The following is a 13,979-nucleotide window of genomic DNA, read 5'->3' on the forward strand; positions in this document are numbered from 1 at the left end:
CTACGGTTAGGCAAGATACGCAGGTTCGAATCCTGCCTCGTGATCAAAATTTTTCCTATTCTTTCAAAAATTTCTAATGTGAATTTTAATTAATAATATGATCACATTTCCATTTTACCTATAGTGAGACTGTTTAAGAGTTAAAGAAAAATTTTTTGCACAATTTGATAACCAAAATAGGAGTGACCACAATATATGAACATGTGGTTAAGTACAGTTACGTACTAACGAGATATATAATATTCAATAATGTAAGGTGTTTGACCTAACATTTTTCGAAACGCAGTAAAAACAGCTGTATAATCAACGTCAAAGTTTAGTATGCAAATAAATAAAGTTTGAGACAACCGGATACACTGCGTTTCTTTTGAATCGATCCCGTTAGGAATTGAGTAGGTTACGTTGCGTTTAACATAAATGTATGCGACTTGTAGCATTCAAATGTTAAGATATAGTATAGTGTGTTAATATCGTATTTAATATAAAATTAAATATCATAATCTCCTGTGAAGGTAGGGGTAATTTTCACATTTCCTTTACCACTGGTGATCATCCTTCAAGAAAGCAGTTATGGTTAAAACAGTCTATCTTCATTTTAAGCTTTCCCTAAACAAAACTAGTTCTAACTAAGACATTTAATTACAACTTATAAAACTAATTTAGTAAATTTGTCAACAAATAAAGGGTTTTTTTTTCAATTAACTGACTTATCACGGCTAACGAAATGTGATTAGATGAGAACAATAAAATTCCTTCCTGAATCTCTAAGAATCAATTTTGCTGAGATTCTTTTATAATAATAAAAATGATTGATCGATATTTAAATGATGATCTCTTTGCGATGTGTTTATTTATACTATTTCATATATGCTAAATAAATGCTTTTCAAACTTCGAAGAATCTTTTCAAACTCCCAGATATGATTCCCATCTAAGATAAAACACGGAATGCGTTGTTAATTGACACAACGTAAGTCAAAGTTAAGTTTACGGCTTTGGCACTGCCTTAATTGAAAGCATGCCGATATTCGTATGGCTTAAACATAGATAGCCTTTTGAATTGAATACTACAATATTCTATAGCCATATAAATTTATTAAGTCAATGTTTCAATTAATTACTACATTCTTGGTCTATACATATATTTGGCGTAAAATTATTAGTATGTATTAGGCTTATTGTGACGGGGTAGTATTAAATGGCATCTAGTTATTATTATTTTATATTATGCTTCACTGATAATTATGAAAGCTTTAAAACGAACAAATTCTAAAACCCTACGTTCCACCTTTCTATGACTTAGTATTGACCATACAAATTGGTGGATAATTGCATTGGAATATATCGATATTGCAACTCGGAGAAGAAATGATATTGTATTGATAAGTATCGACTTATCAATATAATATCATTTCTTATCCGAGTGAGTATTCATAACTAAATGCAACTCTGCATAATAAGCTTTCCCGCAAGTTCGAGAGCCATTAACAGTGCACTACATATTTCTTCTATTTAAAAACACGCTCTGATAAACCTAGTTATAGGGCAGCCACCTCATGTAAATTACTAATAATCTCCGTTAACAAGATGGCAATTATAACAGTAGTCACCGCGTGCCGGCTGACGATGTAATGCTACGTTTTGTTTGGTTAAGTTAAGTACAACTGTATGCATGCAGAGACATAGGCGTAATATCTCCATCTTCCAAATTGTACCTAGTTACCTAGTTACAAGCCCGTTATCATTTATTCAAGAAGGAATTTTGTTTCAGATAAATATGTGACGTGCAAGGACATGGCATAAGAACTTAGACTTAGTGTGAATAACATACAAATCATAATGCATACCATGGACACCCTGGGCTACGGCCACAAGAAGTACAGGCCACCACTTTCACCAACGAGCTTCTACCAACATGATTATTACTCCAGACATACGACGTTACGGCCTCAGGTAAGAACTTTATATCAGCTTTTCTTAGAATTTATACGCGTATTTATTCACTGAAATATTAAATTACATATTTACATGGTTGCGCTGATAATTTGGTAAATCGATAACGTAGCTCTGAGGCATTTTATGTGCCGAAAGATTTTGCCAATCATGTTTTATTATTAAGATTGTATCTAAGTAGAATGCTAAGAGTATTTTTTATAAATCCATCCTACGTTTATCACAATAATATTCTGATTACTTGGAAACCCGCTCAGTAAATTTACTACCAAATTCCATAATATGAAACGATATCAATAAATTATATTATAAATAATAATAATCGTCAGTATGCAGATTTGTTCATTGTTTTTTGGTTTAAATAGGTTTCCTTTAAATTACCCATAATAATGTAATCTTAAAGCATGATAATACTATTGCATGAAATGAATCCGGGTGCAACCTTAGGGCCGGTCAGTAGGGAGGTACCGTTAGACACAACTAGAAACGGTATATAACTTCGATTGCTGGAGAGAATTAAGCCATGCTACTCTTTGATTTTATAAAAAAAGAACAAGCTTTTAAAGTAGTTGTGTTAAAATAGCCTTATCGGTAATTTATATTTCATCTACATATCATGTCATTCGCTAACAATTGCTATTGGTATTTTTTCGGCTAGAAATGAAAATTATACAAAAGTTTAGTCTATACGATATTCGTCGAAGAAGTTCGGTTGTTAACCTTTGATGTAACCGATTAAGGTAGGAGCTGTGAAATTGCTACAATTTCATAATTACTTTATAGACGGTTCAGTTGAAATCGGCGTAAGGAATCGGCCAATGTTGACCGCCGATAGCAACATAATTTGTAAATCGATTCATTATAGCGTTTTTTTTACTTTTGAGTATTATTTTATTATGATTAAACTTATTAAAATAGTAGGGATAGATAAATATAGGAATAAATTTGTTTTTATTTTATATTTGAAAAATTTACCAATTACGTCATTATGTCATAAATGTACTGATAACGTTAAGTGAAAAATCATAGACTGAAACGAATAAATTAAACAGTAATGATGTAATTTGATGCGTCAGCGGCACACAAGCGTAACCCGCACGCGACGCTCCCGTTCGGTCCGTACCTAAAAACCCAGGAAGCTTACCCGAGATGCTGTTAATGAATAATGATGAATAATCTTCCGCATGTTTTATTAATTGCCTTATACGCTTTATACCCGTGCGCGCGCTGTAGCATGCCACGCGACTGACCGTAAACGCTCATAAGATATTCTATAATTACCCGTACTAAAGATTTATAGCGATTTCGATGGAAAATAGATACTGATTGAATACTTCGAACTTGTTATTATTTCTATTCATTTTTGGTAGGTGATGGTAGCATTCATTTTAACCGTACCGTACTTGTCAGTTGATTTCATTCTTTAAATCTTTCTGATATTTTTTCACATTTTTATATAAGTCATGTGTAAAGTTAAACATATAAGATAAGGATTAGTTAAAGGCATAAAGTTTACCACATTAATTGATGGCACAACGACTAACAAACTACGTAAACGTACGCACAACCGGGGAATGTGAATTATAATAATTACTAAATAATTTACAGTTAAATTTTACTTTTTACGACATGCACGTTTTTCTAAGCCCTGTTAAAATATATAAGCGAGGTCAGGTGTCAAGTAACGGTAAGCTAAGCCAGATTTTATGTTAGCTAAATCTACATTCCCACTAAAATGATTTCTGGCCAACGGTTCATCTATGAACTGGTTTTTCTGGGCCCAATAAAACTACAGTTACTCAATTATTGTCGATAAACTGGTTTCCAATAATTTGTCGCGTATAAAATGTTAATCAGAAATTATTCATTTCCGTTGCATCCCATTGATAATAATTGGCTTCGTTATAATCAGGTGTGTATGTATAAAGCTATAGTCAGCCTCAATAATTTCATACAAGGCAGTAGTTAACAGTAGTTTCTACCAGTAAAATAAGACCAAATCGATATGTATTTTATGTGCTTTGTTCAGTATTTTATTATAAGACAAAAACGTTTTTGGATTCACGACACTCTTTTTTTGTGAGATCTTGTATATCTATCCTATGACTACCGTCTACCCTTGCAGAATCCAGGATATTTCTTATTCCCAATGATGTGTGAAATAAAATCCATAATTCCTAAACACTTTTGACTACGTATAGGTGCGATCCAGAACGTGAGACGACACTTAATTGTTATCTTGTTAGTGTCAGATCGTATAATTTAAAGCGAGCTTCGTGTGGATGTTTAATTTGCCAACCAGACCGACCTTCGAGTATGCCTTGTTTCAGTTTTATTGTGGGACAACACGCACGATTGACTATATTATAATGCTTTATATACTGAATTGTAAATAAGGGACATTGAAGGGCTGTAGTATTAGCATTAACTATGTGATAGTTTGTGATATGAATACTGCACGATGAACGAACAGATCTTCGTGATATGAGTATTTAATTTCGAGTATAAAAATTAAGAGTTTTTAAAATGTCAAGCGTTAATATTTTAAAGTGTTTTTTCTTTTAACTCAAATCCCACAATTATAATAATAACAATAAAAAAAAAAAAAATACTCAAAAATAAGCATACCACGTCACTTAAATTTAATAAGCATAATCAAATCTACGGAAAATATGAAACAATGATGCGAGTTATAATTATTTTTTAAATATGTGTTTATTCATCTTAGCTCATAAGAACTTTAACTCATATGATAAAATCTTAATTTTAAACTATAATCCAATGTGTGATAATTTACCAAATATTTAAATTGTTCTACGAAATCTATATTTCCAATTTATTATCGTTATAGTTTATTTTAAAATAATAATAACTGATGTATGAGATTTGCAGTATTTGTATTCATTAAAATAGTAAACGAAATGTATGTTCATGCTGCGTTGAATATAATATCTTACAAGAAAAACGCGTTGAGACCTGACCGCGAACGCAATCAGGCTTACCAACTCTATTTTTATAGACGTTGAAAAATGTAAAAAGTGTAAAATGCGTTCGATAGTCTCGTTATTATCGTAATGTTGTATTACGTTGCCTAGAGGTTTGCCTTGCACTTGGCTGATCATCTTCAGTGCAACAACCGACCGTGGCGGAGCAGGTTTCAAGAGCGATACGGCCGCAGCTAAAATGTCAACTGATCGTGATGGTAATATTATTACTTACGCTTGTAATATTGTTGTTTCGTTATTGAACTTATTATATAACAATGATTGATGAAAAAATCATTAGTGGCCTTAGATTTCAAGGGTATCTTTTTGTTTACAATTATTGTTATGAGACTTACGTGTTAAAAAAAAGCACAAAGTAAGGTACGATGTACACTTTTTTCTATTACCTACATAATATTTAAACATACGTATATATTATATCAAAATTGTGTGATATATAAATTACCTATATCAATTATAATAGCAATTTTTTAAGTGTGGTTATTAAACAATTCTTTTGTCAGTCTTAATAAAAATACAGTTTAACTTTAGGCAGTTTTCTTTTCCTTATGATTTACACTATTCATTCTACTCTAATTAAAATTAATATTTTAATGGCAGAATAAGAGTGAAGTATATTTTTTCGGTTCTTTTTATTTTTTCGTCATTATTGATAATTACAGAACACTAAATGAGCATTAAATATTATGTAAAAACAATATTAACAATAAGTATTACAAATAGATACTTAAAAGCCGATTAAATTACCAAAAATCGTCAACGTAGTTAAAACCACAAGTACATTATATTACAATAATGATCTTTAAAGCCCACCTTCAAATTTAAATCTGAAAATTTGACGAACTTTTAAAATGTTATTTTCTGTTTTTACTTTTTATGTTGGTGTCCATCTTGTTTCCATGTGATCTGTAGATAGAAGCATTACATAGGAATACGTTTAATACTATTCACAAATATTTGGTTGGAACATTGTCAAAGTCCCAAGGAAAGTGATGACCGCAACTGTGTCAGTGGGCTCTTTTGCCTTTCTCCTACGATTGAAAACAAAAAAATATTTCAGTTCCACTGGCAAAGAAGACAATACTTATATTATCAATAGCAAATGAAAGTGGCTCAGTTTTGATACAGAGAAATGTATTCGTGGTCCGATTTTGTGTTGTGTTTTTATTTTATTGAATAGTTTAATATTATGTTGATTGCTTTAGAGCTTTTCCCACGAATATTTATGTTAGTCTACTTATTGTAGTCACTTACAGTGTATTTGATTTACTACGAAGCGAACAATAAACTGCTCAATAATCAATCAAATATATATGTATAATTAATCGCATTATATTATATTTTATGGTGAATTGAAAAGATATTGCGTAGGTATATCCATTGTAAAGTACGTGTGCTCTTTTATATGTAACATACATACTTTTCATATCCATTTTTATTCCTTATATATATGATATGCAAACTAGCGATATATGCTAAAGAAATTTAGCACAATCTTTTAATGATATTTTAACATAAAATTGCAATAAAAAACGGACACCACAACGACTTCAAAACAATCATCCCATTTAGTTTTACAAACATGTAAAGACAGTTTAGTGTACTCAGAATATCGGTGTCTGGCGTTTAGACATAAGAATATCAAAGGACTGCCATAAAATACAAACGATCTTCGGAGTAAGGACGAAACTGTGAACGCGTCGCTCGTAAACTTCAGAAATGAAATGAATAAGAAGAAATAAAAGCTGTAAGTAGTAGATCTCGTACTGAGAGGGTTTTGACCTTACTGGGTTCATTGATCGAACGACGCACCTAGTCCGAACTTGCTAATTAAACACTTTGTGAATCTTACACCTGCACATTACTTAGGTCCTGCGTTGTAACAACATTCTGAACTAAGTAACATCATAAAATATTAGAAGCAATTTATAACATAGATTATTCATGTGGCTTATATATGCAAAATCCAAGTTTACAGGGCCGTGAAGGGTTCACGTCATAAGTTATTGTCTTGCGATATGAAGACCAAAAGAATGTTCTATATTGACTTAGTTATTTTATTTGATTCGTGAGCTTTAATTTTTTTTTTTTTTGTAATAGTCATCATCTATACTTAATATATAAAGCTGAGGTTTTCCTCACATTAAAATCGTATTGACTCTGTCTTTTCCTTGAAAGTGAGTATTTTTCTATGGCTAGTAGGCATTGCACATGGATAGAATTTTTGTTACAGATGTTGTGTAAATATGAATAATTCTTACTTGAAACGATACTTCTTTATATATTAACAAGTTCTACTAAATTATTATTTACAGAACAAAGTAAACTGCATTTATTTACAATGCGTGCCCTTAGCGATGCAGGTGTTTTAGCACAATGCAAAGAATAACAGCTATTATTCCTAAGTTATAATTACAGTGATCATAAGATCGTTCATAATTACTACTACAGTATAAAATATAGTTTGATAGCGAATATTCATATACGTTTATAGAGGGTAAAATATAAATATATAATTTGGGAATTTTTAGCAGTGGGAATATATGATGTTTTGTTATATGTTTCCTTTCAATTTGTTATTGATCCTTTGCTTATTTATTTATATTAATCAACGATGCAGTCTTAATTGTTCATTAAATTAAAACAAAATAAAGTACGATATGAACCTAAATAAAAAGGTGTACCTATAACTGACTTGTTTTCGTGTATCGACATTAAATCATTCCCACCATAATTACTATACACCAATAAGTATATTTATTCCCCATTCATCATTGGGTAATAAATCTTCTTATTATGAAGGATCGCAAATCAAACATGTTGCTATAACATCTTATACGAAATTTATCATTAACTTTATTTTCGGTCCTCAAAGTATCGTCATTTCCCATTAGTTAAACCTTTAAATTGTCAAGGAAATTAATGATATAGGAGATTGAGAGTGGTCTTACAAATTAAAGAAAAATAACATGTAATTTTTTTAATTATGTGCGAAAACATGTCATTGCTTAATAGTTTTATTAAAAAATACCCTTGTTTGTTTATTCTTTTAGCAATTATAGCCATAAATAATAATAATAAGAAAATGTATAGAAACGTAACGTATATTTGATGGATGTTTACATATTATCGTAATAAATTTGTTGTCTAGACTAGACTTTCACAATAGTCTGCCCGCAAAAAAATAAGAACTTTCGTTTATTATCGTAGTAACAAGAGTTCTTTGTAAAATGTTTTATACAATAACTAATATTGGTATAGTAAAAATATAATGAAAGTAATGGGGTGGCCTTTCATTTCATTTCATTTCATATAATGATGCGCTTGAGCTTTCGTGTTTGATGTAACAAATTATATATTTCAAATTCCATATAAAAAAAGAGCTTTAAATTTCTTTTAATTGCTTTTTTTTCGGGAAATAATTTATCCAAGCCGTCGGTGCGAATCAAGCAATGTAAATCGCTAATTGAATTTCGATAACCCGAATTGGGAATGAGCTTTGAAGAAATACCTACATGTCGTTTAAAAATAAGTTACTAATGTGGACCATTCGATAACTCAGTAACCTGGTTTGGACCAAAAAGGCAACATGGAATTTAAATGAGACGGTCCAAGGCCACCCCATTACTTTCATTATATCATGTGTGGATATATTTATGTCCATCGATACCATTAAAATCTCTTTCAAGATGTGCTCGTAGGCGGCTGGGTGACTGACCGAGTCCTTGACCTATTGGAAAAACCTTGAAAAGCTTGTAGTCAATTTATTCCACTATACCTATTATTCAATATTGACTATCACACTTAAAAACAGCTACATATATATGTCCTAAACAAAATATTCAAATGTTACACACAATAAAACCAAACAAAATGGAAGATTTCTTTTATGAATACTTTGATAAATATTTCACCTTTTTTATATTGAACAGCCTGACATATGCCCTGCATTCTGCACGAACTCTTTGAAAATCCGTGGGTATATATTTCATATTAACTCTAACATTGTATCAAACATATTACGTTGTATAATTATGAAATACCTTTAACATTTTTAACGTAATGAAAAAATTCTTCATAACTAAACATCGTGGTATTTGTTGACGTTGATTTCTAACTAAAGCTCGCTCTTTGTTGCAAGTTTGTGTAAGTGTTTGTCTTGTTTGTGTAGCTAAGAGCTACTAGAAGGTACAAAACTGGTAGTAGAAAAACGCATAAATATAAGTATTTTATATAGCCAATGAGGCGATAACGCTGAAGTTTTTAGGTGGAAAATATAATAACAAAAAATGTAAGCTTAATCAGAGTCAGAGCGTATAGCTTTATCGTTGAGGCGTATCGCACGGCGGCGTGACGTCGGTCCCGTTACTCGACACACTCTGACGAGACAAGCTCGCGGCAGATATTGCAGCTCTCTCCATGAATACGTTTACGAATATAAGCAACAAATTCCACAAATCAATTCCTATTAAATTCTAGAAATCAATACCTAGCGTTTACTAATAGGTCTGCATAGCTCCGGCAACAACGCGCTGCGCTTTGTTTAAAACCAAATTCAGAAAATATTGTAAAAGGTCTAACTTATTGAAGCGTGGAAAAGTGGACTATTGACATAATCTTTGTTCGTGCTTGAATACTTTGTGGTCTCCCACATTCAAATGATAGATTAAGGTAATACAGTTTCTAGAAAATACAATTCATAAGAATAATGTCGTTTGATATTATGTCCATAAAATCAAAATCACGCGCAATCTATTGTGGAATGTGACGAGACATTAAAGTAATCAATGTGATCTTCAATCTCCGATACAACGGTCTGGCTCTGACAGCACTTCTTCGCGGTGCATTCCACTTTTTTGCAAAACGCATTCTTCAATGCTTACAACAAGGTTAAATATCTCAGTCTTTATGTTATTATATATTTAAATCGAAACAATTTTTGATATTTTTAAATTACAATTACGAATATCAAAATGTATATAAATCGTATTTGTACCCACTTTTTATAAAATACTTGCGTGTTAGAAAACAACCGTAACATGTATTTGTTGTTGTTCTACTTAGCTTTACAACGACAATATCATACGTCTGATGGTACACGACGGGTAACATGTATCACAAGTACTTCCGGCACTCTGTTTTATTGTTGATTTAAATCTACTCGTCGAATTCTTGCACCTTTGTGACTAATAATTTTCGTTACACATATTATATATAAGTAGCGATCCGCCTCGAAATTTTTCTCTCTTCATTAGAACCTTCCTTGTGCTTTAACAGATTCGTTAAAAAATTTACCGAATAGGTCGAGCCGTTCTCGAGTTCAACGTTCATCAACACGTTTGGCGATTCATTTTTTCATTATAACGATGTCTGATTTCTTCGTTAAAAACCTGTAGTTGAAGTTCGTGATAAATTATTATATTTTACACAAAATAATTCCCTTTGTCTCTCTGTACGATACGCTTAAATGGATGCTAAGATAGACGGCAAAAAAAAAAAATGAATGATATATATGTATAAATACGAAGTGCTCGTATGCAAACTCTGAGGCCCAGTTATTTTAGAAATACACACATGAATTCTCAAATTTCAATTACATTTTTGGTAATGTTATCCTCTTAATCCACTTTATCTTTCCATTTCACCAAGACGCAGACGAGATTGTAAAATTTCTTCTTAGATATCCTATTTTTGCGAAGTTATCTTATTTAAAGTCAGTAAGACTTATTTATCCTAAGTATACAGCAAAGACAAAATTATATCTTCATCTTAACGACGGTCGGAGATATTCCTAATTATATAGCTTAAGATATAGCGCATACTTTAACTGGGCAATACATCTTCTGCTCTAATATTAACCTTGATACAGTTCAAAGCCTCTAACTTATAATATTTTTTACTGTGTCAGGTGTGTGTATGTGGATGTTTTTGTACCATAAATGAGTACTTCAAAAATTACCGGTCGCCCCCGTGCTTTGTTTCTATCAATCAAAGTGAAGCTAAATTAAATATGAGATCATAGACAAAAAAAATACCTACATAATACACCTTTGTATACCGACACCTATGCCTTGTTCTTGGTTGTTTTAATAAAATACAAAATCAGAATACTGCAGGTAAAGTTTAAAAGATAAATGGGAACTTTCGAAGTAGACCAATTTTGTACAAAAATTTACGGATGCAGATCGGCCAACTTGGCAACATTAGATAGTTTTGATTACGCAACCCAACATTCCATATTATCTAAAAGTTTTACGTTTGTGAAGTTTAACGGGTGAACAACAATTATTATTAAGTGAATAATTATTTATTCACTAACCGGAGTCTGTAGGGTGTAAGTAAAAGTGAATAGCATAGCAAATAAAACTTATAAATTTTTAAACTTACTAGCTGGTATGGCGAACGCTGTACCGCCTCGTAAATTTTCAAATAACACTATTAATGATCGATTGTTAAGGTGTTATTACACCTTATTGTTATCTATACTTAATATATAAAGCTGAAGAATTTGTTTGTATGGTTGAGCACGATGTTTGTTTGTATGGTAATTATGGATAAAATTTGTTACAGAGATAGTTTGAGTCACGAGAAAGGACATAGGATCATAGTTTTTATCCCTGAAATTTCATGGGAATAGAAATTATGCGGGGAGGGGGATGTCGAAACTGTCTATTTTTTTCTTAGCGTACGCTGGCAAAACCGCGTGACGTGTAGAAATATACTTCTACTGTACGGGATGTAGATAAATCCAACAATAAAAGGAGTTTCAATACTGACCAGCTGATTAATCATAATTCATTCCGTTCCCATCAGTTGGCGGTCTTTATATAACAATCATGTATGTACCATGAACACGATTTGCATTGTTTCTCGCTTACTATTTTTTCTGTTACAGTTAACAAAAACATTGTCTTATAGCATTGTTATATCAAAGATACACATTAATGTAAGTCTACGTAATTTGAATGAGTTGCCAACTGATATGATATAATGATAGATAAATTATAATTCATAAATTATTTACATCTTACTTATACTTATGTTATCTGTGCATATACTGACTTTGTCAAGCAGTTTTACTCAGTTTTTGTCACGGTAAAATAACATTTAAGTAATTCCACGTAATAATGAGCTATGTTTTAGATATAAGTATTAAGATCACATAATATAATATTCAACAACTGCGCTATAAATAAATATATAACAACATATAACTTCTTTTATCGTGAGAATTATTATTGTGGCTCACAGATATTATATAAAAATTGAAGGTTTTGTTACAAAAACTCTTCCTGTCGTGTATGTTAGTATTGTAGTTATAATAATGATTATTACAGGTAATCACTGCAGAAGGCTACCTGATATAAGCCGTATGTGTATATAAGACATTTGTGTTAAATTTATGAATGTAATTCGACGAATATCGATCATCAATGTTAAAAGAGTCTCGCAGATACATATTCTAGAAGAGACATGAAATAGTAACTGCCTCAATTAAAATTGAAATTGAATGAAAAATATTTTCATATAATATGAATGTCGTGCATGGATGAAAAATGTACAAATTTTTGATTACATGTGTTATAAAATACGCAGTAGTGCCGTGACTGAGGACACGTGAATAAACGTGTCCGAAGTGTTATATACTCACCCATGACCTTAAAACCTTGCCCTTTAATTATTATAATAACAATTTTTCACGAAAGTTATTTGACAGCAGCGTTTGAAAAATAATGAGAATCGATTTGCTGATTACGATAATTATGTACCGACATATCCCAATAACTCTGGAATTCAATAATGCAAGACACTTCAAGACTAATCGAGATGAAATTATCTTAAGAAATGTGTAAGTGTAGAGAATAATTTCTATTTTTCATTTTTTAAAAATTACGAATTATAATTGTACGAATTTGAACATTAGAATATTTTGTGAAGCGGGCTAAAGAGCTAATAAAATATAATAAATTTGTGGTGCGATTAAACAATTTGGAGTAGCACGAAAAATAGATATCAATACTCAGTCTCGCATGTCACTCGGGTAATAGGATAAACAGAGGGAGATATCATAGCTGGTACTCATACAGCTCATGAGGTCATGCATCTCACAAGGCCGACCAGTGTGCGCTGTATGCAAGGGCAGGCTCCGTGCATCTTGAAGTAGAGACTAACAAACACGTAACTCTTCGTGAGATAACGATAATTACACCTTAAGGGCTATCTTAATAGGTTCGGATTATTTTTATCGTGTCTGTGTATGGAAGCATTTCGAAGCAGGTTATAAATTAGAATATGAGTATACAATTCAATTATATTGAGTTTTATTGTTAGGCATGTATGTACAATTTTTTAATGGTAAATATATGTTTTTAAACTTACAGAAAGCTAAAAAAAAAGAATAAACAGGAAAGTTAACACAAAATTTAATTTGAAGTAAGTTTTCATACTGCCGAAGAATTGCAATAAATACTTATAAATCGTTCCTTCAAAGAACACACGGAAAGCAATGTAGTTTCTTTTCTTTGTTTCGACAAAGTGGAAGGATAAATAAACTGAAAACCAATATAGTCACAAATAACCCAATTATTCACGTTGGGTTTCAGGCATATCACTTGAAATTGCGTAAGAGTAAGAAACTGGGGTCATCCGATGTACCAATTTCACTATTCACTGATTGAATCAAATAAAAAGAGGCAAGTGGAAAATATAGTTAACAAGCATGCAAGATACGTGTCAAATAGTCTAGCCATTTGGTATTCAATCAAATGTATAACCTACATTAGCGATAGCGGTGCTTCGTGTTGGCAATTTGCCGAGAGCGACGTCCTGTATCGGTGACACGCAGATGTATGCATAATCTACGAGAGACTTAAAATATTATGATCTATTTATTACGATCGTGAAAAAGACATGCTATACATGTCAAGCCAGTGTGTACTTAAAGATTCTCACCCTAAGAACGTAGTGAACGACAGTTCTATTCAAATTTGATAGGCCGTAAAAGTTGAAGGAAAGCAGTAAA

The 13,979-nt window shown here is 31.6% G+C and overlaps 1 protein-coding gene across 2 annotated transcripts in view; it reads left to right on the forward strand.

Annotated features, from left to right (window-relative positions):
• LOC119829772 overlaps positions 1 to 13,979 on the forward strand; it is a 33,056-nt gene that overhangs the window by 8,407 nt on the left and 10,670 nt on the right. For both annotated transcript variants that reach the window (XM_038352474.1, XM_038352475.1), the window contains exon 2: positions 1,771 to 1,952. In XM_038352474.1, coding sequence (XP_038208402.1) covers positions 1,839 to 1,952 — 114 coding nt within the window. In that variant the 5' untranslated portion in view covers positions 1,771 to 1,838. The remainder of the gene's footprint in view (positions 1 to 1,770; positions 1,953 to 13,979) is intronic.

Source organism: Zerene cesonia, chromosome 10, assembly GCF_012273895.1.
Source record: "Zerene cesonia ecotype Mississippi chromosome 10, Zerene_cesonia_1.1, whole genome shotgun sequence".
NCBI lineage: Eukaryota > Metazoa > Arthropoda > Insecta > Lepidoptera > Pieridae > Zerene > Zerene cesonia.